The following is a 25,154-nucleotide window of genomic DNA, read 5'->3' on the forward strand; positions in this document are numbered from 1 at the left end:
CCGTCTGATTCTCCCACCTCCTCCTCCTCGCCGGCCACTCCTCCATCTACTGTCTATTTGAGCTTATTTCCCGCCATGAAGATCAACCTCAATCCAGCCAGGATTCCAACCTGGAAGACGGCCGTTCTACCGAGTGAAGGCCAGAATCCTTCGAAGTAGATGTAGGCAAAGTTGTATAGGATGCGGGAGAAGAGGAAGAGGACGGCCATGCGGTTTAGCTCGTCGGAGGGGAGGTGGGCGAGATTGCCTGCGAGCTAGAGGGGTGGGAGTGGTGGTGGTGGTGATAGGAGGGGAGGTATGAGGGGGAGGTGAGAATGGGTGAGGGTGGAGGTGGGATGGTATTGAGGTTGATGAGTTACTCACCACGGCTGCTGCCCAGAAGCCGAACCATTCGAAGCCATTCTGTTGCGCTACGAGGGGTGGGAGGGAGCAATGGGAGAAGAGACGAGTCAGTACTCGAGTACATCTAGAGCAGCCCCTGTATTCCTTCTTTCATTTGTCTTGATCTTGATGGCGTATCCTCTACCCCATCCTTTCCTCTCCCTTTCTCTCTCCTTTTCAAACTCACCTCCCTGCGCCCTAAGTACCTTTTTCTCCATTTCACTCAACTTCTTTCCACTAGCACTCTTGAATTGCAATTGAGCTACAAACAATCTAGGATTGTCATTCTTCCAACCTCCATTGATCTTCTTTGTAAGACATTGATGAATAGACCACCAGTGTGGACAGGCGGCAATGAGGAGCATGCCGGGGAGGGAGTAGAGGGAGAGGTTGGGTGCGTTGGTTGAGGTGAGGAAGGACATGGTGGGTGGTGGGTCGTGGGTGAGTGTGGATGGAATGGACTACTATGGTATGTTGTGGGTGAGATTGTAGGAATAGAAAGGGAGGAAGTCTTGCTTCTTCTAGTCTCCCTCTCTCTCCCTCCTCTGCATCTCATCTCCCCCATGGCCGGTATCCACCTCGGCCTGTCCGGCCCCCCCGGGCGTCACCTCGGGGCAGCCACCACTGACTGCACTGCGACGCGACGTCATGCGCCCAAGCTCTGCACTCCGCCCGCCCGCCCGCGTCGCCCCGCATAAAGGATTGGCACCGTGAAAGGGGAAGACGGAGGCTCGGAGGGAAAGAGGGAGGCGAGGAGAGATTTCTGGGTGAGGGGAGACATGGAATGACTGAGTGAGTCAAGTAGATTATAGGCTTTGGCATATTGGTATTGACACCATTGGTAGTGGTGAGGAGCAGGCAAAGGTTACGCTGTCTGAAGCATGGGCATTACCGGCCCCTACAAGATTGAGCTGTACCAGTCTTCTTAGCCCTGTACCAGTGCTCGTATCTTATCCACATCCGCACACTCTTCGTCCACCAGTCTGCCCACCTCCTTTCCCTGAAAGATAAGCAGAAAGTCAGAATGCTAATCAGCTCTTGATCGTCGTCTCGTTGCCTTTTCCCTTCGCCTTTCTCTTTTGCCCATCATCACTCACCCCAATCCACTTAAGAACAGTAGGCACACTTTGCACATCGTACCTCTTCCTATACACATGTCCCCCATCAGTGCGGTCCTTCCATTGCTCCCGCGAGACTTGCAGGAGAAGGGCGCGCGCCTCGACAGCACTAGCAGCACCTGTAGTGGTAGAGGTAGAGGTAGAGGTAGAGCTAGCGGTGGTGGCAGCTAGCGAGCCGGGCGAAAAGATGCTCAGTACGGCAAGCAGAGCCGCTCGGCAATCTGGACACCATAAGCCCTCTTTGAGAGAAGTCAACTGAGACTCGCTCAGTGGATCTCCTTGAGCTTCCTCTTCCTCTTCCTCTTCCTCTTCCTTCTGTCCGGCGATGCTTGCTGTGTGAGAGCCGGGTAGAACGGGTAAGGTGCCGGAGAAGAAGATTAGGTAGCACGCTTCTTCTCTTGCTGACCAGGACTTGCTGCTGCTGCTGCTGCTGAGGAGGAGCTCCTGCAGGGAGTCATCCGTGAGTGTGAATGAAGGAGGGAGGATGGTGAGCATTTCTGCTGCGAGTGCGGGTGCGAGTGCGAGTGAGGGATTGCAGTAGCAATGGGCCAGTGGGAAGGAAGGGTGTGCAGCTGAAGAATAGTGAGACGAAGATGGTGGTGGAAGAGGAGGAAGGCATGACGTGACGTGACACGACACTGCACGGCACGGCACGGAAATCAATTGAGATCCTCTTCCACTCCAAATAGGGACAAGATCACTGGACTGTAGACTTCAGATCACTTCCCAGCTATCACACAACTGACGCAAAGCATGGCATGGCATGTAGATCGAGAATCTTGGAGATTAAGACGACGAGACGGAATCGGCTAGCCAGGACAGAAGTAACAAAGGAAAAGAGGGAAGAAGAAAGTGGTGTGGTGAGGAAGAAAGAAATAGGGGAGACTTGTGAATTGTGAGTTGTGTAGTTGTGTGCGAGTGAGTGCGTGCGTGCATATAGGGAGAGAGAGGGAGAGACAGAGGGGTGGGGCTTGGAGAGTGGAGTAAAAGTGGAAAAATGGGCTTGACCGGGGAGATGAAGAGGGAGTGCGAGGAGAGAGGAGGGGAGGGGAGAAGCCTAAGGGAAGACGGGGCACGATTCGTATCGGTAGCTACATCTGGAGCTGCAGCTTGCGACGGAGCCTCTAGGTGAACGCCAGAGCCCGACAAGGATCGAGGACGACCGGAGTCGCACAGTCATCGTGAGTCGAGAGTGGAGAGATTTGTTTTGCCTTGAGGGAAGGATAGGGTAGGTCCATCACCCCAGCTGAGAGACCGTTCGCCGACCCTGGATAGACTGCGAGTCGATGACTGCCACGACAGCAGCAGCAGCAGCCACGTCAGTCCTACTGTTGATAGAGGGCAGCCCCGGTCGAGATCGTCGCCTCCTCGTCTCGGCTAGCTCAGCTGGACTCGTCTGATTGCAACGGCTGACCTCATGAGGAACCTGCCCTAGAACAGCGCCTCTTGAGCCCAGCCCTGCTACCTTCTATGCCTGGTGACCGGTAGTCTTCTACGCGCTGCCGTGCCTGCTTGCAATCCGGGTGCAGCCCTGCCAGAAGTCCGAGCCGAGGCGAATTCAGCCAGTCCAAGCCAGCCAAGGTCTTGTCACGAAGGATCGGGGTGGTCAGAGATGTCGCTCTGTGTCTAGTTGCCTTGGGGACAGCCTCTTCAAGCTCGAGTGCAAGTACCGCTCAGAAGTGCCTCTCAAGATCCTTGTGCGTCCCTCTTTTGTCCTTGAGCCGTGGTAAGACGCTCGCCAGTAGACGGCTATCAGGTAGTGCCAGACGTCCTTCCATCGTGTCTCGTCCTCGTCCTCGTCCTCGTCCTTGTCGACTGCCCTCGCTACAACCCTTCTTCTATAGTCTTCTCCTTTCTCCCACACTTGAACTTCTCGCCCACCGCAAGCAAGCAAGCCACCCATCCAGCCAAGCCAAGCCAGAATTGTTCGTGTTGGATAGTCGCTATTGAATTGCTGTGCTGTCCCCTTAGCTCTCGTAGCTCGAGCCTGAGAATCTCCTCGGATCTCCTTCGCAGTGGATGCAGTGCGACCTTGCTAACCCACACCACCGCCGCCGCCGCCATCACCCACAACCGCCATATCGTCAGAGCAATCCTCGGATGCAAGGGCCCCCGTATCGACCCTCTTCCCCGCCTCCCATCCCGCCCACTCGGTGACGCTGCTCCTTCCCTGCAGATCATACATGACCTCAGGCCTTGCCCTCCTTGCCCTTCTTCTGCTTGCGAGGGGGTGTCACTGGCCGTCCGGCATTCATGCCTCCGTATGCGTACTTGCTCTTCTTTTCTGCTGGTTTCAGAATTCTGCATTAACGGAAAAGAATTAAGATTGGACAAACATCAGTAAGAAAGTCTGGCAACTCCAATCACTAGATGAGCTAGCCCTACACCTCGCACGGGGCTGCTACGTCTCTCTGGCTGCTCTGCAATACTCACTGGAAGCTGCACAACAGCGAATCGTCCACACTCATCATTGCTCCCGCATTGTCGAACTCTCCACAGTAATTCGGTGCACTGAACAACGTCACCAGTTGCCTCTTTGCAAAGAATTCGTATCCATCCTCTACGACTTGATGAGCTCTACAGATCAGGTCCATGTCGTGTTTTTGCAGGAAGCGAGACACCACGTCTGGTCCGAATGTGAAGGAGACACCACGATCATTTTCGGACCATCCAGAGATGTCCTTGTCAGGATCTGACCATAGCAGATCGCACAACAGACCTGTAGCGAGCAAGAGGCGTTGCAAACGGAGTGTCAGTCAGAGGGTTTCTACCCGTGCGCAGTGCCCGTACTGGACCGCGTCCACTCACCTGTATCCGGCACATCCGTCGGCCTCATCACCCTCCTGATCTGCTCCATGCTCTGCAAGTCAGGCGACAGTCCTCCGTGCATTGTGAAGATCTTCTCATCAATGATAGCTGCGATGGGCAGACAGTTGAAGCAGTCCGTAAAGGTCTTCCACAGCTTGATGTTGAATCGACGCTTGCCTGGGAACAAGGTCAGGTAGGATGGGGAAGAAGTGAGCGGGGCTGCGTCAGCTTTCCAATCCTACTGGCGATGTTTATGATGACCTCGGCCTCCTGCCCATGAGCCACTCACATTCATCGTAGAATCCGTAGATACGGTTGATTGAGGCGCACTCGTGGTTGCCTCGCAGAATGAAGAAGTTTTCCGGGTACTTGATCTTGTAAGCCAGGAGCAGGCAGATGGTCTCTAGTGATTGCTTGCCTCGGTCAACATAGTCGCCTAGGAAGAGGTAATTTGCCTCTGGAGGGAATCCACCGTACTCGAACAGACGCAGAAGATCGTAGTATTGACCGTGGATGTCACCTGATTAGGGCAGAAGAAGGGCGTGAGCATCGGCAGAACACTTCATTGCAATCTATGTGTTGCGAGCGCCCCTCTCGTGTTCGCTCTGCAGTGCTCTGACCCTTCCATCTTTGCGCCTCTCCGCGCTGGCATAGCAGCCTGAGCTACCCATGCTGCTCTGCTCAATTCCAGATACCATCTACTGGCCTCAACGCTCTTCCTCTGATCACAGAGCCTTCCATGTCTCTTGCTTCGTACTGTGACACTATCCGATACTCACCACAGATCTTAATCGGGGCCTCTAGTTCCAGCAGGATGGGTTGATTGATGAAAATGTCTCTTGCCTTGAGGCAGAGGTACTTGATCTCGTACTCCTCCAGATGCACCGGCTTGCCCGGCCTTGATCCTCGCACTGAAAGAACGAAGAGAAGGGGAAGCGGCATGTATAATGGAATTGTCAGTCAGACGTCTCTGAGACAGGCCTTCCGATAAGCGCGATGTCCTGCGATGACTCACCCTCCAGCAGTCGGTCAATGACATTATCGAGGTCCACCTCGGGTGTGTGTTGGTCCGCCATTTCTTATGAGAAGTAGGGGCGGTATGTAAAAGAGGAGGAGGAGGAAGATCGCCTAAGACTGGTGGAAGGAGAGAGGGCAAGACGATGGAGGTCTGGTCAGTGTCTATAAGTGAGCGCGAGTGTGTTGCTACCTGGTGCCTTGAGCGCCATACCCTCGAGCTTTCTGCTTCGAGCCTTGTTATGAGCAGTGCATTCGGCATCGTAGCGTTATCTTCCTCGCCCGTCCACTTCGGGCGGAATAGAGAACCGTACGCCTACACCTCCGCACGACAAAGTGACAAACACTCACAGATTCGCCTATGAAGTGCCTTCTGAAGATGGTGTTCGATCTCGGAAGGGTAGATCACAGCGAGGCTGATCAGACAGAGGGAAAGGTCCAAGGGATCACGTCACCGGGCTGACGTGTCTTGAGATTGCACGAAGAGGCAATCGTAGATTGGAGGGTAATCGAGATTCTTTGCTTCGAGAGGTCCCTGCTGAGAGATGTATGTATGCAGCAGGAGTAGTCACTGTCACGAGTTCCTCGAGAGTGTATTCGTGGTTAGGCTGAGTATATGCCTCGCGAGATGGAGATGGAAGGTCGTAAGGAGTAGGGGCCAGAGTCGCGCCTCAGCAGTGATGAGCAAAGAGTGGCGAGCAGAGGGGGTTTGGCGATCGTTGTACGCGGCGAGGGGAGAAGTGAGTAGGGAGCGAAATGAATCCACCTTCTCGCTACGTCCTTTGTACGAGTGTAGGGGAGTGGAGCGAGATGGGCGATGGTGATGGTGATGGTGGCCAGGAGTCGATGGTGGGTTTCCACTTGTTTTTTGCTGTGCGACGAGTTCGACAGCAGAGACACCCAAGCCAAGGCCCGGCGGGGCGGGGCGGGCGGCCAACCAAGGCCAGACCGCCCGGCAGACGCGCGCCCCGGCCTTGGGCGTAAGGGTATCCCAAAGGCGGGAAGAGCCAAGGGTCTCCCCCCAACGAAGGTGATAGCCATGGTGGAGATACTAGCACAACATGATCAGCGATGGTATTGCTGCGGGCATTCCGAAGACGCCAGAGATACAAGTGGAAACCATGTTTCTGAAACTGATCACCTCTGACACCAGGCGCGTAGCTCGAAGCAGGGCGAGGGCCCTCGTGGGATCTTCCCCCTGGCCCCCACCGGTCTATACTCGAGGAGCGGAGCCGAATTCGCGCCCGCCTCGCTGCTCACTCACCCTACGCAGTGACATCCTTTCCGTTGCTCGTCTACCCTCTCCGCATCCCCCACATCACCCCCGCTCACTATTCCAACATGGGCGCAGGACCTCGCTACCCATACCCAAAGGAAGTCTTCAGTCCGGCAGGAGGATGGTGGTCAAGGTCAGTCAGAGGGCGCTGATACCGGCTGAGGGAGTAGCGGCATGGTCTGGAAGGGTCTGACCTGAATGGACTTCTCCCTTGCCCCTCGCCGTCTCCTGCTTCTTTCCCTCTCTCTCACAGGCCTCACAACTGGGTCTCCAACACAGCAGTGTGCGCAGTAGGAATCGTAGCAGCTACATATGGAATCTGGTCATACTCGGCTGACAGAGAGGTGAGTAGAGCGAGTGCACATAGGCTGCCGGACCCTAAGCGGGAGACTCGACCGCGAACAACGATCGGTCTTGCCAGGGCCGCTTCTCTGATCAACATTCTCCTCCCCGCCCTTGCTCGTACGACGCAGTGGCGACACAAGGCTCCTACAAAGTGGATCCCTAGCATGATGTGGGCAAGGCAATTCAAGGAGGGAGAGCTCGGCATCAAGGAGCCCTGAGAGGCAAGAGTCTCGGAGGAATCTTTCTTGGGCAATACAGATACACTTCACATCACTTGCATTGAGGTGTGAGGACGTGGAGACATTGGGATGCGGAGAAAGAGGAGTCGCGAAGTCATGGGCCTTGGTGGATCATCTTTCATTGCTTTCTGCGTTGCAGTGAGTAGTCAGTCTTGCCCTTTGGGAAGCGGTTTGTTTTAAACGGCGGTAGGACGGCCGCACTCGAGGCCGGATCGTGCCAGCTCCTTGACTCCCGATCTGTGGATGACCTCTGATGCTTTGGAGAGGGCGAGGGTTGGAGTAGGTAAGAAAGGATATATCACTGACCACCATCCAACCGGGACTGGAGCGTTGCTTTGCACTCTGGGCTGTCCTATGTGCGCTTGAAGGGTGAAACCTGATGGGCACCGCTTAGGCTCTCTGAAGTAGGGAAGCGACGTGTCTGAAGGACGGACGGACGGACGTGCGGCCGGTCTACGGCGGGGCGTGCGGACCTTGCATCAGGACGGACCTCGACTTGACCGTCCTCGCCTCTGCTTCACAACCTCTCCTTGACCGGCCTGTCCGCCCTCTTCTACCTCTGCTTCTCGCTCACACCAGCGCATGAATCTACGCACACAGCAGCCCAGAGAGAAGCTCCTTCTACCATGAAGTTCGACGGAACCAATCACCAGCTGTGGGAGAGGAAGGTCCACACGGCACTAGCTCGAGCCGGACTGCTCTACTATGCCTTGGACTTACGCCCTCTACCCGATCGAACACACAATGTAAAAGTAACCCAGGACCTCAAGGCCGTAGCAATCATCGAGAAGCAGCTCAGTGACAAGATCCTGATTGAGCTGCCATCCTACGCAAGCCGCCTTGCGGGCGCCCTCAACTACGATAACTATAAAACCCTCAGCTCCACTTTGCTCGATGACATTACAGACAAATACAAAGGCCCCTCTCGCGCCAAAGCCGCCAAACATCTCGCGTCCGGTACGCAGGCTGGACAACCTCTCGAGGCTTACTTCAATCGTATGTGGTTCTCCTGGAAGGAGGCTGGCGGGGAAGCCGTAATGACTAAAGGCAGGTTCCGTGAGGCAGTACGTAAAGGCATGGATTCCAACACAATGCTCCAAGCTGTAGGTTTCTGGTCGGACAAGGAAGACGATGCTGGAGGCGTTGCACCTGCGGAAGTTCACGCCCTCGTAGAAGAGTTCTGAAGGGTTATGTTGGAGAAGTAGACAGGACGATGGGCAACAGGCGAGAACGGAAGGTATTGCGAACCTTGGTCACTAGGTCACCGTCCTATGACACTAAGCAACACTTTAACGAACATTCAATGAATACATCCTACTCGATTCGTAGCAGTGTCGTTTGGCACCGTATGTTTGTCTAGGTCATGGCTGTTTCATCGTACTGTATGGCCGTCTGTATGCAGGCTGAGCCGAGCGAATGCGATGCATGGGCACTTTTCCGCTGCAGACTGAGCCTTGAGAGCTTGTCGGTGTACTCCGGGTCAACAGTGCTGTCCACTACCATCGATCCCCTCAGCTTTGCTATTGAGAAACAACTTTCACCTCTCGTTTCCTCGCCATCCGTCTGTCAGCTCCTGCAATGGTCATGCCTTTCCCTGGATTCGTTGGAATTGAGGCAAGGACTTGATCAATGCACGCCCTTGCGGTCGTCCAGGTACGCAGGCGTCGATTTAATATGGACCTCGATATTGCCAAATTGCCTTCCACCAGCTCCGCTTCTCGGCCTCCGCATGCCCCCCTTCTCCTCCTGCTGGCGACTATCGTTCGTCCTCTCTGTCACACGCAAAGAAATGGACGCAAGAGCCCCTTTCGCCATGATCTTCGAGGGAAAGAACTATCAGCTATGGGAGAGAAAGGTTCACAACGCACTGGCACGAGCTGAGGTGCTTCGACATGCCTTGAAGAAGCCACCACCAATAGCTCAGCGGCAGGAGCAGTGGCTCGTGGCCGATCGCAAGGCCGTAGCCATCATCGAAGACCACCTCGGGGACAGGATTCTGACAGAGCTTCCTTCGTATCCATGTCGCTCGCCGGGCAAAGCCGACTACACGGATGATGACGGGCTCGCTTGTGAAAGGGAAGAACTAGTCAGCTATCACTTGCTCAAATTCATCAGAGCCAAGTACGGACCGCTTTCCTTCAAAGATGCCCAGCAAAGCCTCCACAACGTTCAGAGAGAAGAGAGTCTCGAGGAGTTCTTCGACCTCAAGTGGTATACCTGGAAGGAGGCTGGTGGAAAACTTGCGGAAAGCCACATGAACTTTTGCTATATAGTACTGATAGGCCTCAACAGGCGTATTTACTCCAGACTGATCGAAAGGGCTGCAACGATGCTGGATGAGGCGGACGAAACAAGCGGCGCCGAACTCGTAGAAAAGTTCCGGATGTGTCTCTTAGATCAGGAACCCGCCTGATGGTCGCCAGAGAGGGTACTCGAGGAAAGGCTCTTGAGCGTCTTATCGCTCAATGTATGACCCACCTTTCTTACCAAATGCCATGAGTACACCTATTGCAGCCCTCGTCAGCGTTTGCCTCCTAGCGAAGTCATGGCTGTGGCAGCTGATTGCTATCCTCTGTATGCAGGGCGCTGAGGAAGGGGATGGTGCAGCCGCGTCCAATTCTTTCGCCTCCTCGCAGCATGCAGCTCGCACTGTACCTTGGCTAGTGACTGGAATTAACAAAAGGAGAACCACCACGAAATTCTCTTCATACCAATGTAATTTTCACCATCGGCAGTGTCACAATTGCGATCCCCTTCTACCTTGCACGCTCCTCGAGCTGCGTTCACAGCCCTCCCCCTTGTGTCCTTCTTCAACATGCTCTTCGAAGGACGAGATTATCTTCTCTGGAAACAACGTATGCATGACGCCCTGGCCTTGAAGGGACTTCTGCACACTGCTACTCATCCTCTTCCGGAGGCATCGGCGGATTGGCAGAAGCGAGACGATCGCGAGGCGAGAGCTGTGATCGCTCAAACACTTGGTGACGTGGTCCTGCAGCGAATCCCCTCTTGCGCCCATACAGACACGCATAAGCTGCTCAGATATCTCGAAGCGGCATATGAGACCCTGTCGACCGAGATCGCCTTCGCCGAGTTCCATGAGCTTCGCTGCAAGGACGTTAGACGCGTAGTACCCGCAGGGCAGCTCAAGGCGGTGCAAGACTACCTTGACAAGATGTCAGGCTTGCGGAAGGAGGCAGGTGGAAAGGACCGGATCCCTGACCATGTCTTTTGTCGCGCCCTGCATTGCGGGCTCGTCAATCAGCTTTCCCCCAAGACCGGACTCTTTGAGAGGATGACCAGTCTGTACGGTACGGTAGGCTTTGAAGAAGCGTTGTACAGCAGCATCTACAGGAACATCCAGGCAAGGGATTCGTAACCCGGTCAAGTGAAGCAACACCTTCAGAGAAATGTGCCACTAGGCGAGTAAAGACCACCTTCAGTGACCAACCGAGGGCTGTCTACCATGGTCACTGACACTTCGCCTGCTTTCAGCTTGCCTTGCTGGCTACGAAGCATTCAAGCTAGATCGCAGCTTCAATGTAGACTGGGCAGCAGCTGCAGCAGAGCAACCAAGAGACGCACTAGTCCGAGCAAATCGGCTGCTACAGTGAAGAGACAAGCTCACTATCACGCACTGCATTTTTGGACTGGTGACGTTGCGCCTGCATCAAGTCTGTTTCAGTTGCACTTTTTTCCGCTCGAGCACAAACAATATCAGTAGGCAGTCTCTGAATGCAGAGTCCGAGCAATGCAGGGTTTCACTTCTTTAATTTACAAGACAATAGAGAGCGACCAAGAAAGACCAACGCGGCTGTCCTGGGAGGACCGACATCTGAGCAATTGTAACTACTCATCAAGAAGCTGCCGAGTCTGAGCTGGCTATTGATGGCACCTCTGCCTCCTCTACTCTCTTCTCAGCAGTCAACGGCACCCAAGGATCCGCATCACCCCACCGATCGCTAGTCAACCCTGCGCTTCCGGGATGCTTGAATCCCCTTGCTAGCTGCTTTTCATAGCTCAACTGTCTCAGCCTCTGTCCTTCCCTTGGTGTGAGCTGTAGGTAAATTTCGAGACTTACGAGGTGCAGGAAGATGGACATCCAGATTGCCGCACCGAAGGGAATTGCCAAGGCTGCGCCCACCGTCTCGACACCCGGTGTCGCTGACATCGAGGCGGTGACGGCGGTGTAGGCGGCAATCCTACAGACGGGGTAGTCTTGGAGGAAGGCTGCGTCTGCTGTGCTCACGCTGCGAGCGAAGGCGATCTCGGCACATGATACAAGCTCGTAGTAGTCTCCGATCTTGGTGAGGATGAGCGCTGCGATGATCATGATGATCCTCGTGGTGATGATGGTTCCGAAGAGGAACATGGCTCTGAGCATCCATACGCGATGTTGGTCGATCTGCAGACGCTTGATGTTGTAGTATGCCAGGAACAGCGAAATAGTCGTGGTCAAGGCGAGCAAGCCGACGGCAGACTGCGTTGCAAAGCCGCCTCCAAAGGCTCTACGAGCAATCATGAGCGCTCCGACGTTGCCCAGCAGGAAGAGTATGATGATCAGGTACCCATTGATGCGATGGAAGAGGATGAGCTTCTTGCGGATGACTGGCACGAACTGAAAGACGGAGAGGATGCCACCTGGAATGACTGTAGCGAGGTGCAGGGTGATGCCAATCCGGTAGTGGCCGCCCCGCATGATGTACCATTCTCCAGGACGCGCGCCATTCTTATAGCTGGTCGAGGCGTCGCCAGCGACGTTTAGGTACTGCAGGCGGGCTAGACTGAAGCCTAGCATGGCACCGGCAAAGATGACGACTGTGGGAGCAGCAGAGGATATCGGTTAGGACTTGGCTCATAGTCTGATCATGAAGCTCGTAATACTCACACAGGGGAAAATTGTAGCCCTTTGAGAAGCCCAGGGGCCGATAGATCTTGCGCATGGCATCTACGAAGGTCATTGTGTCGAGAGTTGGCCTGAAACGATTGTAGTGGTGGTTGGGAACGCCATTGTGAGCTCAATTTGCTGGGATGCCTCGGTACATATACCTCTCCCAGCGACCTCCCCGCCTGTGACGTCCTTAGCTGATACCAAGTTTCCCTCGGACGTTGCCTCGGCGGGTTCGTCGGAGTGCTGCAGACATCGGGCGAGTCGCACAAGCCACGCCCGATCGCGACTCCGACACGCACGGCCCGATCTCTCTTCTCACACCGCCCCAGCAGTGAGGGTCCAAGGGAAACACGGAGAGCCACACACCCACTGACTCGCCCACCTCCCACACCAATGTCTCTCACCACAGCAGCCATCGTCGTCCGGCCATTGGGGAGCTGTTGATGGCCTCGTCGTTACAAAAGGGTCGCACAAGCTGCGACGCATGCAAGGCCCGCAAGGTCAAATGCGACTACGAGCGAGCCTTGCGCGACCAGTTGCCAGGAGATGCCAGCCAAGTCTCCTGCTCCAGCTGTCGCACCTATGGTCTTCCTTGCACCTTTACCAGGAAGCCGCGCAAGCAGAGAGTGGGAGCCAGGATAGAAGATATCAGAAGGGGAAGCAGCGGTAGCTCAGCGCAGGGCTCAGCTCAGGGCTCGGCTCTCAGTCCCGCCTCAGCTACCAGCTACAAATCCAATACACCTTCAGCCCCAGGCAATGCAAATTTTGGGGATCGTCCACCCTCCGCAGATCTCTCACTAGACTTCCTAAATACCCTCTCGGCTCAACAGCCATCACCAGAACAATCTCTTCTGATACCTCCACGTGGCTTACTCGACGTACCCTTTCTCACCATTGAGCTGCTCAATGCCTGCCTCGCCGCCTACTTTGTCTGGAATCAGCCCCTCATACCCATCATCCGATCAGACGAAGTTGCCAAGGGATACGAAGCCTACATCACTCTCTCACAAGGAGGTCTCACGGCCGAGCGAACTATCAGCGCAGAGCTTCTCTTGGCTTTAGGAGCCCTTGGAGCTAGCTCCCTGGAGGAAGAGGGGGAAGCGCTCCTCTTTGGCTTCTGGAATAAGCATACTCTTCAGAGAGACCTCGTTTCACAATTCTTGCAGCGCCTCAGAGTCCGTAGTTGGGCAGAGAGGGACGACGAGGAGGCACTCGAAGTGCTCACCGCCTGCTGGCTCCTCTCCTTCCGAGACGTTCAACTGCTGGGCGCCGTGTCGGATGATATTGTCACTCGACCGCCGCTATCTAGAGAGGCGCTCTCTACTATGCTCTTCTCGCTACAGATCAACAGAGCGCCCAGACTAGACGAGAGAGCACCTGCAGGTGGTGGCAGGTGGAGGAGCGGTAGAGGCGAGAGACTCTTGACGGATGAGCAGGCTTCAGCACGCAGAAGGGTCTTCTGGTGAGTGCTACGACAGATGGGAAAATAGACGATTAGGTGTGCAGCGCTCACCATCTCTTGTGCACTTTCGCCTTCCGCAGGGGTGTCTTCTTCAACGATGGCCATCGAGCCATGAGTCTCCGCCAGCCGCTGAGCGTACCAGACGACGCGCACGACCACGATCTCTTCTTCCCTGAGCTTCCCAGACCCGAATCCCTCATCTTCTTTCACGAAGGCGGCGCAACGAGTATCCCGCCCTCACCCACCTTCGGCCAGGATCGCCTCGAGTTCGATCTCCTCTTCAGACGGTGCGCTGGACCGTTTGCCCTACTGGTCCGCAACGTTTGTCAGAGCTTCGTGTCCGTCCGTTCGCAGTCGCTTGGTGTGCCCGCGAGCGCAGCAAGAAAGGCGCTTGGCGCGTATACAGCTTGGTATGCTGGCTTACCCCCACCGCTAGTCATACATAATCGCTTCCCCGAGAATTGGCAGGAGGGGAGGGCCGCCAGACCCACTGGCCTCGAGCTGACCAAGCTCCTCAGAGTCCTCTTCCTGATGATGCTCTACCACTCGCAGCTCCTGGGCGCCTGCACAGCCGCGGAAGACTTTGGCGTCAGAGCAGACGATGGTGAAGCCAGGGGAGGCAGAGAGGTGGAGAGTGACTCTGACTCTGTCGTGAGAGGACTGCAGGATGCTGCGCTGGAGAGCTTGGCGCAGGTTGCGAGGATCTCAAGAGTGGCAGGCACGCTGGGTTTGCTCAGGTGCGATCCCGCCATCTGTCGGTGAGTAGCTCAAGGGAGCCAGAAGTGCCCCGGTCTCCCAACTGTGATGTCAAATCAACAACATGTTCTGACAATGTTTCTGTGGCCCACACCACACGACCTCCAGCGATATGCCCTCAAGCTTCAGTCTCTGGGCCTGCTCCAAGGTCACCAAAAGTCTCAATGCCCGCGCCAGTGGTCAGCCCGACCTCTTCTTCACCCCCAGAAGACCTACACCAGCAGATCTGCTGGGCTACGCAGAGGACGTGGCCTTTGGTGTCTCTACGGTGGACTCGGCGCTCGGCAGCGCGGAGATGGCAGAGGCGCTACGTGCTACCATCTCACAGGCGTGGAGGGGGCTTGGTCAACAGGTCGAGGTGCCCATGTAGATGAACTGTTGTACGCTGCACCCGCCATCCCGTCACTCTAAGAAACGCTCCAAGATCAGACATTTGCACACAAAGACAGACACGCGTGATGGATGAAAGTAGGATAGTGATCAGATTGAAGCACATATTCTTTTCGTTGCATTAGCTTCCACTACAAGACGTCTCCGTCGATGAACGGTTCTGAGAAGAGCCAGTGAGAGGAAAAAAAGACGGTGCAAAAGTTCACTGGGGCAAGCGACAATGTGATGGTGATGCAATGATGATTGATGATGGTGGTGCTGATAGGACGTGGGTTTCGATGGTGGTGGTGGTGGTGGAGTGGAGAGAGTCGACGACGACGACGACGACATTTGTCCTCCAAGTCGAACCGGCGACTTGGAAGACTTGATTGGTGTGGGAGTGTAGTGTAGAAAGAGCAAGCTAGGGGGTGGCGAGTGAGCACCAGGCTTACTCGTTGACCGCTAGAGTGTGGTGATGATGATGATGATGGAGGAGAGGAGCCAGACCAATGGCGAGACGCGGAGGAGGGGGTTTGACATGAGAGGGAGACAGAGACGATACGATACGAAGAGACGAGAGGGACAACGTAAAAATGGACAACATACGACAGAGACATTGGGCGTTAGAGTGAGAAGAGAGTAGCGACGTGACTTGACCGACGAGACGAGGAACGACTTGAGAAGCTTGAAGAGGGGCAAATGACTTTTTGAGCGAGCGGATGAGCCACGCCACCGTGACCGAGGGAGACAGAGAGCAGAAGAGCTTTGAAGAGATTGGGAACCGCCAGTGAGACCAGTCGAGCGACACAGATGCTTCTGCATTTCGTCTCATGTGCTGCTACCGAGCATTCTGGTGATCAGGTTCGAGCTGCTCCTCGACGGTCGGATCGACGCGTCGACGTCCATTGCAATGTGGTGCGGTAGGTACTGGTGCTGACCCTGGTACTGTTCCTTGCGGTAGTGCGGGTTGATGGCTTGCGAAAGGTACCTCTGCATGCCTGCACTAGGTGTACTGCTCCTCTGCTGTTGCTTCTGAGAAGTTGGCTGGTCCAGCATCGCCGGAAGCGACATTGGCAACTGAGGCGGCAGTGAGTGGCCACGCTGTCCTGGCTGTTGGTACATGTGGGGCATCTTGTGCTGAAGCTGCTGTTGCTGTTGTTCCATCTCTTCCTCGTAGTCGTCGGTGTCATAGTCGGTCGAAGACGCGGAAGATGAGCCATAGTCATCTGTCAATTCCGCCTCAGAAGACGATAGAGTCGAGCTGTTGCTCGTCGTGGAAGCGCGACTCGATTGACTCGACTGCATCCTCATCATGACCACGTTGCTTCGTGCTGCTTGGGCATGCGGCGGCGAGATTGGCGAGGGAGGTGCTTGTGGGTGGTGTGCAACCGATGCGTGCTGCTTGACTGGTGTGGAAGCCATCGACGTTGACAACGAGGCCGATGAGCTAGCCTGTGCGTTGTTCCAGCAAGGAACCTCGGAAGCTGGCAGACTCCTCAGGTAGACGCGTCGCTCTGATGCCCGTGCATACCTCTCCCTCTCCCTTCCAGTTTCACATCCTCGCAGGTACATCTCCCGTCTACCGGCCTGTGCCGCATCTTCCTGCACACGGAAGAAGGGCGAGAAGTGGAAGCTGAGCTCCTCCTCGTCGATGCGCAGATCGTAGTCGAGCAGGTAAAGCAATTGCTTCTCCATCAGGTTCACCTCGGCTTGCGAGAACAGAGCGCCGTACCGTGTCCAGTGCTTGTTCTTTGGCGACGAGTCGTTCAAGTACTTTGCAGCGACGATGAGGGTAGCGAGGAAGACGCGGTGCCTAGTGCAGTGCATTCCCTTGGCAACGCGTGGCAGGCGATGCTTCAGCCTCTCGAGGTAGACGAGAGTGCAGAGGAGAGTGGGGACCTGCACGTTGCTCTTCTCGACGAGGATGGCAATGAACGTCTCCAAGCTTGGCAGACCATTGACCTCCAACTTGCCGGCAGGATCCCTCTCGGCGGCCTCGACAGAGCGCGTTGGTGTTGTCGGAGGCGTTGCCAGAGGCTGAGGGGGTCCACACTGAATGACATGAGCCGCCTGTTGAGCGAGGTATACTGTAAGGAGGATGAAAACATGGTGTCAGACGACCACCGATCAACACGTTGCCGGCGAGGCACTGAATCGCGCCCAAAGATACTCACCAACCATCTCTCGTGTGACGGGACACTTCACCAGATCAAGCAGCGCAGGGTCATGAACGAGCTTTGGGATCAAGCTCGCAGGGTGTCTCCTCATTGAAGAGCTGCTGAAGCCCGAAGCAGATGTGGAAGCGTAGGCAGACATCGTGAACGTGTTTGGAGTTTGAAAGCCTGTAACAGTAACGACGAAGGAGGTTGAGGTTCGAAGAGCTGTTGCAAAGGGCGATCCGAGAGCGAGCTTATGCGTAGCGTTGCAGAGATTCAAGAGTGCTTTTGAGGAGACCTAAGACAGACCAGCTGTAAGAGGGCTACGAGTGATGACGAAGAGTTTAGAGGAAGCAAAGCGCTAATGACTGATGTGCGGGACAGAGGATGAAGTAAGGTCAACGAGGAAGAGATGATAAGGTCTTGTCGTCGGTGTAAAGGAGAGGTCCGCTGGTAACGATCGTTGGAGCTAGTGATGTTTGGCGTCGTGATCTGCAAGCTCCGGGCTGATCGTGGGAGAGCTTCAAGGGGGTTCGAGGGATCTGAATTTGCGGGAAGTGAAAGGTAGTGCCCGTGATGCAAGGCAGTAAGCGGAGCAGAGGCCGAGAGTGGGCGGGCGTTGATATTCGGAGGGGGTGGGGGGAATCAGGGACAGACGGGCAGTAGCCGGGAAGAGGGGGGTTGGTGGGAAGAGAGCAAGGGCCGGTGTTGAGGTGTTGAGAGTTGATGCGGGTTGCGGGCAATGCAGCAGCAGTGGCGCAGGGAAGGAGGGGGGTGCGGGAGAGGGAAGAGGGAGAAAGACAGCGGTCAACTCGGGGCTGTTGATGAGGCGGCTCTAATTGCGTACCTTGCTGGGCAAGGCAGAGCAACTCTGGACTTTGCGGGATCTGGTACGCGTTCCGACGACACACAAAGCTTCTGATGCTTCGGCGGAAGCTCCAGCGATGTTCGCACGCACGGGAGCATGAGCTTCTTCCTCGGCGACTGACCGCCTTCTGGCCTCTGAACGTCCCGGGGATGCACTGAAGCGAACCCATTGGCCAAGAGGCTGTCAACAACGGCCAGAAAGGGGGGGCAGGTTGGACAGAGGCCAAGGCGCGTCGCAGTGGCAAGAAGAAGGCGACCCCTGGCAGCCGAGAGCGAGACGCGTCGCCGGAGCTGCAAGCTTGAGGGCAAGGGTGCCTCGATCGAAACTCCGTCGAAGCCATGCCCCCCCGCAAGCTGGAGGCGAGGCAGCAGCGGCCAGTCCCTCCAAGCCTCTTCGTTGGCTCACCCTTCCCCCCTGCATGAGCGACGCGAGCCACGACTGCGCCTCGCTTCGCCCGGCCCGCAAGGACAAGGGGCCACAGGCAGAGTAGGCAGGGTAGGGCCCGCCCCGCTTGCAACCCAGCCCCCGGGGCAACTCTAAACCCCTCGAGGGCTTAATTGGGCCTGACATAACCACCCGCTATCGTCCCAAAATCGCCGAGCTGCCCAATAGAGTAAGGCAAATGGGCCCGCTGACGCGCTGCTCTGCGCCGCACTGCACTGCACTGCCATGTCAGGCCATGCCGAGCCAGTCCCAATTTCGTCGGCTTGGCCGCTGCGCTTACGGCCTCGACCATGACAAAGATGGCTTGGACCCGGGAATTGGCTTACGATGCGAGATGGGGGTTGGTCACCTGGATCGACTCGTCTGGGAAGAATGCCGTCGCCAATGTGTATCGTCAAGCGAGAATCGCGGTTGCAACCCCCACAAATTGACATCATTTCGCCTCCATCTCTCCCTCCCCACATTCATCTGTGGCAACTACCAGAAGCTCTGAAACGAACAAAGGGACGGTTTCAACTCACCTTTTTCAAAAGAAGCCGTGCCAAGCTAAGAGCCGTCGTTGCGGTACGTCCGTGCTGTCTTCGCGTGCGACTTCGGCTGTCAAGTCTGTGTACGCTGTGCGTGGGCGTGGGCAAAGAAGCAGGGGGGACGCCGAGGTCAGTGCTCGTTCCTCTGTGTGTGTGTGAACCAGAGCCTCTTTCACAATGTCACCATGTCCGCTGCGAGGTCGGGGTGTGGCCCTTTGGCCTCCCTCGCGGGGCTGTAGCAAATGGCCGCGGCCGACTAAAGTTCATTGCTTTTCACTTGGCCCGCGCCACGCTTCCGTTGGAACATCCGAACCCGACATGCGGGTCGTGGGAGATTGAGACTTGTCGGTCACTTACCAAATTGGGCAGGTGGCCAGTACCCCGAGGTCTCAACGACGTGTTCTCTGCTTACCCTTCTGGACGACCTCGTGAGAAAATAGGCCAGCAATGGGAGTTACCCGAAAGTCCGGCCTCTTCGATCGCGAAGACCTCGAACAGGGGGGAAAGCTGATATCGCACGAGAAAAAGGGAGGCTTGACCAACGCGACTCCGACCGGGCGCGCGTCTGAGGTGTTGGTTGGGCCTACCCGGTGTTGGTCTTCTTGTCCGGATACGAAAAGAGCGAGTAAGGAGGAGGAGGAAGAAGATGATGAAGAAAGAGGAGAAAGGACGGAATGAGGACCCGTATTGCGTCCGCTTCTGGTATCAATGTCGTTGCAAGTCTCAAGGTCTATGATGTCTCGATGTAGGTCTAGTCTCGTATGGATCGTCTTCGGGTCTGTTGTCTAAGATCTATCTCTCGATCCTCGTGGCCTGTCTGAGGTCGAGGCGGAGGTTCGTCAAGGGTCCAAGGAGGCGGGTAGGTCTAGCTGACAGTTCCGTCTGAGACTCTGGCACAGCCAAAGGTACAGCTCGGGGCGGCCGGTAAAGAGTACCGAGGTGCGGTAACGGGACTGTACGGTGGACCACGGGGGCAGGAGAGACTCCTCAGAAGGTGGCTCCAGAGCACAGCTCAGAGGTTGGTTGGTGCGTCTCTACGGGTTGCACTAGGCAGTGTAGGAGAGAAACGGAGCACAAAGGGGTCGATGCAAGAAGCAAGGGGGTTTCACCAATCGATGTCGTCGTCGAAGGAGGCGGGAGAGGAGCGAGGTTGGGTAGGAGGTAGAGGGGGAGGAAGCGGGCCAGAGGCGGGTAGGGCCATGTAAGGGGCTCCTCAACCACACCCGGCCACGTGGGCGGAGTCTCAAAGCTCACTTCAACCTCTACGCTGCACCTCGTCCCTAGATTTACACATTGGCCGCGTCGCGCGCGCGCCTCCATGGCCCACCGCCACCGTTGCAACCTCGATATAGAATAGATTGAAAGACGGTCGTACGAAAGGCTGGAACACATGTAGCAGATGCCGATCCACCTACACAATCACGCGTTTGTGGGGAAAACGGAGACGACGTGATCATCGATGTAAGTCCAGTCGACCGAAATAGATGGGAGCAATTCGCAGCAGGCCTTGCTTCGCACGATGCTCTTTGCAAACAGCGAGCGGTACCGTGAAGCCCGCTTAAGCCAATTGCAAAGGTCAAGTCCGCGTGGGAAGAAAGGTCTAGATGGTAGCGAAAGCTCTTTGAGCCCAAAATGGATAGAGTGAGTAAGTCGACTTTCTAGGAGCGCTTTACAAAGACGTGAGAATCGCAAGGTAGGGATGTCAATGGGGTCGCATTGGGGTGTAGAGGTAGGGTCAGATTGGGAAAGGTAGCAGAAAGGCTTCAGTGTCAAGCTATTCTCCTCGAAGGTCACGCTCACCGTGACCGTATGAGACATCTGAGAGCGAATGATATCGTAGTCTCGAGACCCTTTCTCCAAAAGGTCACGATTGCACTTGCTACCCCGCAAAATCCCACGCTTGCTTTCACACTTAGGCTTCACTGCTCGACACCTCCACGGTGCTTGTCTCATGTCTTTCTGGACTCTACCGCTAGCTGGGTGAACGTCAGTCTCGAGGATGCCCGTCAAGCCAGCCACGAGCCACGTCGTCCGGTCAGTCATATCGCGTGCTTCGCTTGCAATACGCCAGGAGAGGTCCCTGTCGCGTGGGCCGAAGGTGTGAGAGTACCCCCAGAGTGGGCCAATGGAAACAATCGCGCGGGCAGTCAGGCAAGCATGAGTGGTTCGTCTAAGAGATTGGGACAGTGTACATACAAGCGGCCTATCGTGCAAAGCAATGGGTCAATGACTTCTCAATGCTTAGGCACGATAGACTCTAGGAATTGACCAACGTGCTCGATCTAGAAGACGCAGTAGATTGGGACGAGGGAACGTCAATGTCGGTCGCTCCTCCACGTCCTGTCAGGCTCTGGCTGAGATACTTACCTCCTCAGGACAGGCAGAGTGCGCCATTCCTCTATAAATCTCAAATTTCACACCCTTTGCCTGTCTCCCCGCCCCGCTCGCAGTCTTGAACTCTCCCATGCCTAGCCCTCCCTCCGCTTCGCTCTTCAAAAACTCCACCGTCCTCTTCCCGAAGGTGAATTGGACAATCTGGTCCGACGAGCCGTGACCGTGGAAGACAGGAGTGTCTTTGGCGTGGGGGGAGAGGAGGGAGACGATTTTGGATTTGAGAGGAAGCCAGGAGGAAAGGGCGATGATGCCTGCGAGGGGAGTGGGGTGGGTGAGGCCGGTCAGGTAGGCGATGGCGCCGCCCTGAGTGGAATTGTGATGATCGAGGAGCGTTGGGTGAGTCAGCATGAGTGGGCTGTGTAGTGGTGCTGAAGAGCGTTGAACAGCGAAGAGAGATTTCAAGTGGGACTGGAGTGCATTCGACCCTCTTCGCCTGTGACTTCGGCTACTACAAAGGCTATCACGTATTCTCCATCGTGGCTGACGCTGAGGTGTAGCCTCACGCCATCGATACCACTTTCCAACCGGCTCGCGCCTTCCTCCGAAAATGCCATGCGCGGTTTCCTCTCTCCCTCTGTCCCTGCCTCGCCTTTGCCAACCCTCAAATCCGACCAGCGAAGGCGCAGGTGTGGATACAGTGCCTTGTACGCCGCCTCCTTTGCCGTCCATCTGTGAAAAGACAGATAGAGGGGAGAGCGTGCGTCTCAGCTGCTGCAATCCAGTCTGTACTCTCTCACAAGTCGGAAGAGGAACACACCTGACTGCAAGCCATTGCTCGAGGGAGCCTGACGGTATTGTGGTGGCATTCGAGAGGGCGGAGAGCTCGTCTGCCTCTGCTTGACAGAGGATGCGTCGGGCAAAGTGACGCATAATCGTAGCATGGTCGGCAGGGCTGCGAAGTCTCCTCTCCTGGCGGCGGAGTAATGAGGCGAGACGAGGCCTGTGCATGATGTCTACCCCTACCCCGAGTATGCCTCCACTGCCACTCCCTCCGCTGCCTGAGGAGCCCTGCATCACGGCTTTCGCAGCGTCGGCGATGGTCGATATAGATGAAGAGAACTTGCCAGAGCAGGCGACCAACAGCGACGTCCATGCCTTGAGGATTGAGACAGGCTCCATTCTGGCAGCTGCTCCACTCACCTGGCTGAACCCGCCTACGACTACCCGTCCAGCCTCGATGCCCTTTCCACCCAGACCTTCTGCACTTCCATCAATCTCAGCCTGTATCAGCCTGTTGATTTCTGACGAGCTCTTGAGGAGTCCCCTCTCGTCTTCTGCCTCGCTGATGTCCTCTAGCGTGGTAATGTCGAACCAAGAGGGCATGGGCATGCCCATGTTGAGGGACACGGGCTGCACCGGAGCATTGGGCAGGATGAAGCGGACATGATTGAGAGAAGGACGTCGCGAGAGCATCTTGGCCACTGCAGAAGCGGAGGATGGTGATCAGCTCAGTCGATCCTCGTCCCATGTACTGTCACCACCACTCACCATCTAGCCACCCCAGGCCAGAGTCTCCCAGGCCGTGAGCGAAGATGACACTGGCCGTCGCTGTGCCCGACGCGGCGGGCACGACGAGGGTCTTGAGGAGGGGGGATGCCATGCTGGAATAGAGTGCAACAGCTACAATGCAGGTAATGAGCGCTAGGAGGACTTGTACGATGGGCCTGGACATGCAACAACTGCGAAGAGCCAGGAAGGACTGCCTGCCTGCGTGCCTGCCTGCCTGCCTGCCCCTGCGTACGGGGTGGAGTGATTGTGAGGTGTGTGTGGCTTGCGCGCGCTGCCCGTCTGCCGTGCCCTGCCAAAAAAAAGTGCGGGGACGGAAGGAGCGACGCCGAAGCAACGACGGAAGAGTCACGAAGAAGCCACGGCCACCACCAAAGGACTTAGGACCGAATTCCACGTCGCACCCGTACCCTCCTCCACCCCACCACCACCACCACCACCACTCGCCCAAGATGCCACACCCCTGCCCAATGAACCCGGGCAACAAGTACAAGCCATTCAAGCCTATACACCTCCCCAACCGCCAGTGGCCCTCAAAGGTACAGACCACTGCGCCCATCTGGACCTCGGTCGATCTGCGGGATGGCAACCAAGCCCTGGTCAACCCCATGTCAGGAGCTCAGAAGATCAAGTTCTTCCAGAAGCTCGTACAGACGGGATTCAAGGAGATCGAAGTCAGCTTCCCCAGCTCGGGTGAGACAGACTTTGACTTCACCAGGGAAATCATTGAGAAGGGAATGATCCCAGATGACGTCTGGATCCAAGTCCTGACACCAGCAAGGTGAGTCTTGGATTAGCAACCACTGCTTTCGCATTCCAGCCATACTGACATCTCTTCTCGCTGCTGCCGCTCACTTTGTCCAGGGAGGAGCTGATCAGGAAGACATTCGAATGCATCAAGGGAGCCAAGAATGTCATCATGCACATGTACAATGCCACCTCGCCCCTCTTCAGAGAAGTCGTCTTCGGCAATGACCAAGACCGTACAGTGGCCCTGGCCATCAAGCACACCAAGATTGTAGCAGAGCTCATGGACCACTACTCGAAACCCGAAAATGGAGGTACCAACTTCAAGTACGAGTACAGCCCAGAATGCTTCACACAGACCGAGCCAGACTTCTCTCTGCGGGTCTGCGAGGAGGTGAGGAAGGCTTGGGGAAAGAGCAGCAAGGACAACAAGATCATCTTCAACCTGCCAGCGACAGTCGAAGTCGGACCTCCCAACCACTATGCAGACATGATCGAGTACTTCTGCACAAATATCTCCCATCGCGAGGAGATCATCGTCTCCCTGCATCCTCACAATGACCGGGGATGCGCGGTGGCAGCCGCTGAGATGGGACTTCTGGCAGGAGGCGATCGAATCGAGGGATGCTTGCTGGGCAATGGAGAGCGAACAGGAAACGTGGACATTGTCACTCTGGCCCTCAACCAATTCTGCCAAGGGATTGTCCCTGGTCCTCTAGACATGACTGACCTCCAGTCGATTGTGGATGTGGTATCGGGCTGCAACGACATCCCTGTCCACCCTCGTCACCCATATGCAGGTGAGCTAGTGTTCACAGCGTTCAGCGGCTCGCATCAGGATGCCATCAAGAAGGGCTTCAAGGTGCAAGAAGAGAGGAACGCCAAGGGTGACCCTACATGGGACATTCCCTACCTGCCCATCGACCCTGCCGACCTGGGCGCTACTTACGAGGCCATCATCCGCGTCAACTCTCAGTCTGGCAAGGGTGGCATTGCCTACCTTGTGGCTCAGTCACTGGGTCTGGACCTGCCGCGCAAGATGCAAGTGGCATTCTACCAAGTTATTCAGCAGGTGTCTGAGAGGACTGGCAAGGAGATGGTCACCGAGGACATCACCCGTGCCTTCTGCGAGACATACCACGTGCCGCACCTGTCCATTGGAAAGAATGAAGGCCGATTGAGCCTCAAGTCCTTCTCCCTCGCCGACGACATGCCGGATGCAGGAGCAGTGACGGCGCAGGGCGAGGATGGAGCAGAGACGCCGAGGTACCGTCGCTTCACCGGCTCGGTTGCTCTGGACGGCAAGGTGCACCAGCTGACAGGAAGGGGCAACGGAGCTCTTTCGGCGCTGTGCGATGCATTGAGCCTGACGTTCAACATCAATGCCTCTATCCGCGAGTACTCGGAGCACGCCGTGAGCCAACCGGGTGTGGGTGCAGTGGGCGTGGGCAAGGGCAGGGGTGGCGCTACGCGCTCGCAAGCTGCATCATACATTGAGCTGGTGGACACGGACGATGAGGATCAGGCTGGTCACAAGGCAAAGGGATACTGGGGCGTGGGCATCGATACGGATGTGACTGCGTCGAATATCAAGGCGCTCCTCTCGGCTGCGAGCAACCTGATCTTGAGCGAAAAGGAGGTGGTGGACCAAGCTGCCAAGGCCATTGTCGAGGCATGAGTGGGAGCTGAAGATGTCACTCAGCCTTGCTGCGCGATGCTGCGCCATACCAAAATGTACTGTTGATGCCGTCTGCTGCTACTCTCGCTCTTGACTGTGTGTGTGTGTGTGTGTGCGGTGGAGGAGGAGGCGGGGCGTGGACTGCGCTGCGCGGGGCGTGTGGTTCCGGCTCCGC

General features: G+C 56.1%; 16 protein-coding genes across 16 annotated transcripts; 8 read left to right on the top strand and 8 right to left on the bottom strand.

The window, feature by feature from the left end:
• Nucleotides 1-98: 98 nt before the first annotated feature.
• Nucleotides 99-1,040, bottom strand: BCV69DRAFT_264508 (hypothetical protein; the record flags this gene model as incomplete). Its single annotated transcript, XM_025490753.1, has 3 exons — nucleotides 569-1,040; nucleotides 364-410; nucleotides 99-254 (listed from the first exon to the last, which is right to left on the bottom strand). Coding segments are annotated over exons 1-3 (438 nt in total), but the record flags the coding sequence as incomplete, so codon positions are not given.
• Nucleotides 1,005-2,133, bottom strand: BCV69DRAFT_315249 (hypothetical protein). The gene is made up of 2 exons (XM_025495185.1): nucleotides 1,479-2,133; nucleotides 1,005-1,381 (listed from the first exon to the last, which is right to left on the bottom strand). The coding sequence occupies exons 1-2, from the start codon at nucleotides 1,992-1,994 to the stop codon at nucleotides 1,307-1,309; spliced, it is 591 nt and encodes a 196-aa protein (XP_025345025.1). The 5' UTR covers nucleotides 1,995-2,133; the 3' UTR covers nucleotides 1,005-1,306.
• Nucleotides 2,134-2,481: 348 nt separating this feature from the next.
• Nucleotides 2,482-3,276, top strand: BCV69DRAFT_125920 (hypothetical protein). Its single transcript, XM_025489183.1, has 3 exons — nucleotides 2,482-2,680; nucleotides 2,775-2,884; nucleotides 3,062-3,276. The coding sequence occupies exons 2-3, from the start codon at nucleotides 2,786-2,788 to the stop codon at nucleotides 3,227-3,229; spliced, it is 267 nt and encodes an 88-aa protein (XP_025345026.1). The 5' UTR covers nucleotides 2,482-2,680; nucleotides 2,775-2,785; the 3' UTR covers nucleotides 3,230-3,276.
• Nucleotides 3,277-3,688: 412 nt separating this feature from the next.
• On the bottom strand, nucleotides 3,689-5,383 carry BCV69DRAFT_301875 (putative serine/threonine protein phosphatase PP1; the record flags this gene model as incomplete). Its single annotated transcript, XM_025494608.1, has 6 exons — nucleotides 3,689-3,800; nucleotides 3,933-4,218; nucleotides 4,308-4,484; nucleotides 4,597-4,827; nucleotides 5,087-5,218; nucleotides 5,323-5,383. The coding sequence occupies 6 exons, from the start codon at nucleotides 5,381-5,383 to the stop codon at nucleotides 3,689-3,691; spliced, it is 999 nt and encodes a 332-aa protein (XP_025345027.1).
• A 1,129-nt stretch (nucleotides 5,384-6,512) lies between these two features.
• On the top strand, nucleotides 6,513-7,484 carry BCV69DRAFT_125599 (hypothetical protein). The gene is made up of 3 exons (XM_025489180.1): nucleotides 6,513-6,730; nucleotides 6,851-6,941; nucleotides 7,071-7,484. The coding sequence occupies exons 1-3, from the start codon at nucleotides 6,663-6,665 to the stop codon at nucleotides 7,158-7,160; spliced, it is 249 nt and encodes an 82-aa protein (XP_025345028.1). The 5' UTR covers nucleotides 6,513-6,662; the 3' UTR covers nucleotides 7,161-7,484.
• On the top strand, nucleotides 7,478-8,454 carry BCV69DRAFT_125641 (hypothetical protein). Its single transcript, XM_025489182.1, has one exon. The coding sequence runs from the start codon at nucleotides 7,808-7,810 to the stop codon at nucleotides 8,363-8,365; it is 558 nt and encodes a 185-aa protein (XP_025345029.1). The 5' UTR covers nucleotides 7,478-7,807; the 3' UTR covers nucleotides 8,366-8,454.
• A 443-nt stretch (nucleotides 8,455-8,897) lies between these two features.
• On the top strand, nucleotides 8,898-9,647 carry BCV69DRAFT_285749 (hypothetical protein). The gene has a single exon (XM_025493488.1). It carries the CDS (start codon nucleotides 8,971-8,973, stop codon nucleotides 9,592-9,594), a length of 624 nt encoding a protein of 207 aa, XP_025345030.1. The 5' UTR covers nucleotides 8,898-8,970; the 3' UTR covers nucleotides 9,595-9,647.
• Nucleotides 9,648-9,996: 349 nt separating this feature from the next.
• BCV69DRAFT_301879 (hypothetical protein) lies at nucleotides 9,997-10,560 on the top strand (the record flags this gene model as incomplete). The annotated part of the gene is made up of 1 exon (XM_025494609.1): nucleotides 9,997-10,560. The coding sequence occupies one exon, from the start codon at nucleotides 9,997-9,999 to the stop codon at nucleotides 10,558-10,560; it is 564 nt and encodes a 187-aa protein (XP_025345031.1).
• A 375-nt stretch (nucleotides 10,561-10,935) lies between these two features.
• Nucleotides 10,936-12,278, bottom strand: BCV69DRAFT_264515 (hypothetical protein). Its single transcript, XM_025490754.1, has 2 exons — nucleotides 12,070-12,278; nucleotides 10,936-11,999 (listed from the first exon to the last, which is right to left on the bottom strand). Exons 1-2 carry the CDS (start codon nucleotides 12,140-12,142, stop codon nucleotides 11,038-11,040), a joined length of 1,035 nt encoding a protein of 344 aa, XP_025345032.1. The 5' UTR covers nucleotides 12,143-12,278; the 3' UTR covers nucleotides 10,936-11,037.
• Nucleotides 12,279-12,515: 237 nt separating this feature from the next.
• On the top strand, nucleotides 12,516-14,660 carry BCV69DRAFT_315255 (hypothetical protein; the record flags this gene model as incomplete). Its single annotated transcript, XM_025495186.1, has 3 exons — nucleotides 12,516-13,534; nucleotides 13,615-14,292; nucleotides 14,399-14,660. The coding sequence occupies 3 exons, from the start codon at nucleotides 12,516-12,518 to the stop codon at nucleotides 14,658-14,660; spliced, it is 1,959 nt and encodes a 652-aa protein (XP_025345033.1).
• A 721-nt stretch (nucleotides 14,661-15,381) lies between these two features.
• On the bottom strand, nucleotides 15,382-17,094 carry BCV69DRAFT_126915 (hypothetical protein). The gene is made up of 2 exons (XM_025489184.1): nucleotides 16,834-17,094; nucleotides 15,382-16,746 (listed from the first exon to the last, which is right to left on the bottom strand). The coding sequence occupies exons 1-2, from the start codon at nucleotides 16,973-16,975 to the stop codon at nucleotides 15,488-15,490; spliced, it is 1,401 nt and encodes a 466-aa protein (XP_025345034.1). The 5' UTR covers nucleotides 16,976-17,094; the 3' UTR covers nucleotides 15,382-15,487.
• BCV69DRAFT_127002 (hypothetical protein) lies at nucleotides 16,736-18,164 on the bottom strand. The gene is made up of 2 exons (XM_025489186.1): nucleotides 16,838-18,164; nucleotides 16,736-16,746 (listed from the first exon to the last, which is right to left on the bottom strand). The coding sequence occupies exon 1, from the start codon at nucleotides 18,021-18,023 to the stop codon at nucleotides 17,214-17,216; it is 810 nt and encodes a 269-aa protein (XP_025345035.1). The 5' UTR covers nucleotides 18,024-18,164; the 3' UTR covers nucleotides 16,736-16,746; nucleotides 16,838-17,213.
• A 75-nt stretch (nucleotides 18,165-18,239) lies between these two features.
• BCV69DRAFT_126930 (hypothetical protein) lies at nucleotides 18,240-19,403 on the top strand. Its single transcript, XM_025489185.1, has one exon. The coding sequence runs from the start codon at nucleotides 18,455-18,457 to the stop codon at nucleotides 19,163-19,165; it is 711 nt and encodes a 236-aa protein (XP_025345036.1). The 5' UTR covers nucleotides 18,240-18,454; the 3' UTR covers nucleotides 19,166-19,403.
• Nucleotides 19,404-19,971: 568 nt separating this feature from the next.
• BCV69DRAFT_285752 (hypothetical protein) lies at nucleotides 19,972-21,124 on the bottom strand. The gene has a single exon (XM_025493489.1). It carries the CDS (start codon nucleotides 20,695-20,697, stop codon nucleotides 20,074-20,076), a length of 624 nt encoding a protein of 207 aa, XP_025345037.1. The 5' UTR covers nucleotides 20,698-21,124; the 3' UTR covers nucleotides 19,972-20,073.
• On the bottom strand, nucleotides 20,889-22,648 carry BCV69DRAFT_288749 (Phospholipase/carboxylesterase; the record flags this gene model as incomplete). Its single annotated transcript, XM_025493644.1, has 4 exons — nucleotides 20,889-20,936; nucleotides 21,022-21,351; nucleotides 22,189-22,469; nucleotides 22,537-22,648. The coding sequence occupies 4 exons, from the start codon at nucleotides 22,646-22,648 to the stop codon at nucleotides 20,889-20,891; spliced, it is 771 nt and encodes a 256-aa protein (XP_025345038.1).
• Nucleotides 22,649-23,012: 364 nt separating this feature from the next.
• BCV69DRAFT_291551 (putative LEU4-2-isopropylmalalate synthase) lies at nucleotides 23,013-25,068 on the top strand. Its single transcript, XM_025493754.1, has 2 exons — nucleotides 23,013-23,335; nucleotides 23,419-25,068. Exons 1-2 carry the CDS (start codon nucleotides 23,025-23,027, stop codon nucleotides 24,977-24,979), a joined length of 1,872 nt encoding a protein of 623 aa, XP_025345039.1. The 5' UTR covers nucleotides 23,013-23,024; the 3' UTR covers nucleotides 24,980-25,068.
• Nucleotides 25,069-25,154: the final 86 nt, after the last annotated feature.

Source organism: Pseudomicrostroma glucosiphilum (genome assembly GCF_003144135.1).
Source record: "Pseudomicrostroma glucosiphilum strain MCA 4718 unplaced genomic scaffold BCV69scaffold_20, whole genome shotgun sequence".
NCBI classification, from domain to species: Eukaryota; Fungi; Basidiomycota; class Exobasidiomycetes; order Microstromatales; family Microstromataceae; genus Microstroma; species Microstroma glucosiphilum.

Bases quoted from the DNA above. Each gene is read 5' to 3' on its own strand.
- BCV69DRAFT_315249 (XM_025495185.1), bottom strand. From the start codon at position 1,994: ATGCTCACCATCCTCCCTCCTTCATTCACACTCACGGATGACTCCCTG. The intron at 1,382-1,478 runs GTGAGTGATGAT...CTTATCTTTCAG, and splicing joins CTGTTCTTAAGTGGATTGGG to GGAAAGGAGGTGGGCAGACT.
- BCV69DRAFT_125920 (XM_025489183.1), top strand. From the start codon at position 2,786: ATGACTGCCACGACAGCAGCAGCAGCAGCCACGTCAGTCCTACTGTTG. The intron at 2,885-3,061 runs GCTGGACTCGTC...AGGCGAATTCAG, and splicing joins TCCTCGTCTCGGCTAGCTCA to CCAGTCCAAGCCAGCCAAGG.
- BCV69DRAFT_125599 (XM_025489180.1), top strand. From the start codon at position 6,663: ATGGGCGCAGGACCTCGCTACCCATACCCAAAGGAAGTCTTCAGTCCG. The intron at 6,731-6,850 runs GTCAGTCAGAGG...TCTCTCTCACAG, and splicing joins GCAGGAGGATGGTGGTCAAG to GCCTCACAACTGGGTCTCCA. The intron at 6,942-7,070 runs GTGAGTAGAGCG...CGTACGACGCAG, and splicing joins CATACTCGGCTGACAGAGAG to TGGCGACACAAGGCTCCTAC.
- BCV69DRAFT_125641 (XM_025489182.1), top strand. From the start codon at position 7,808: ATGAAGTTCGACGGAACCAATCACCAGCTGTGGGAGAGGAAGGTCCAC.
- BCV69DRAFT_285749 (XM_025493488.1), top strand. From the start codon at position 8,971: ATGGACGCAAGAGCCCCTTTCGCCATGATCTTCGAGGGAAAGAACTAT.
- BCV69DRAFT_264515 (XM_025490754.1), bottom strand. From the start codon at position 12,142: ATGACCTTCGTAGATGCCATGCGCAAGATCTATCGGCCCCTGGGCTTC. The intron at 12,000-12,069 runs GTGAGTATTACG...CTGCTCCCACAG, and splicing joins GGGCTACAATTTTCCCCTGT to TCGTCATCTTTGCCGGTGCC.
- BCV69DRAFT_126915 (XM_025489184.1), bottom strand. From the start codon at position 16,975: ATGTCTGCCTACGCTTCCACATCTGCTTCGGGCTTCAGCAGCTCTTCA. The intron at 16,747-16,833 runs GTGAGTATCTTT...TCCTCCTTACAG, and splicing joins CGTCACACGAGAGATGGTTG to TATACCTCGCTCAACAGGCG.
- BCV69DRAFT_127002 (XM_025489186.1), bottom strand. From the start codon at position 18,023: ATGGCTTCGACGGAGTTTCGATCGAGGCACCCTTGCCCTCAAGCTTGC.
- BCV69DRAFT_126930 (XM_025489185.1), top strand. From the start codon at position 18,455: ATGCGAGATGGGGGTTGGTCACCTGGATCGACTCGTCTGGGAAGAATG.
- BCV69DRAFT_285752 (XM_025493489.1), bottom strand. From the start codon at position 20,697: ATGACTGACCGGACGACGTGGCTCGTGGCTGGCTTGACGGGCATCCTC.
- BCV69DRAFT_291551 (XM_025493754.1), top strand. From the start codon at position 23,025: ATGAACCCGGGCAACAAGTACAAGCCATTCAAGCCTATACACCTCCCC. The intron at 23,336-23,418 runs GTGAGTCTTGGA...CACTTTGTCCAG, and splicing joins CAAGTCCTGACACCAGCAAG to GGAGGAGCTGATCAGGAAGA.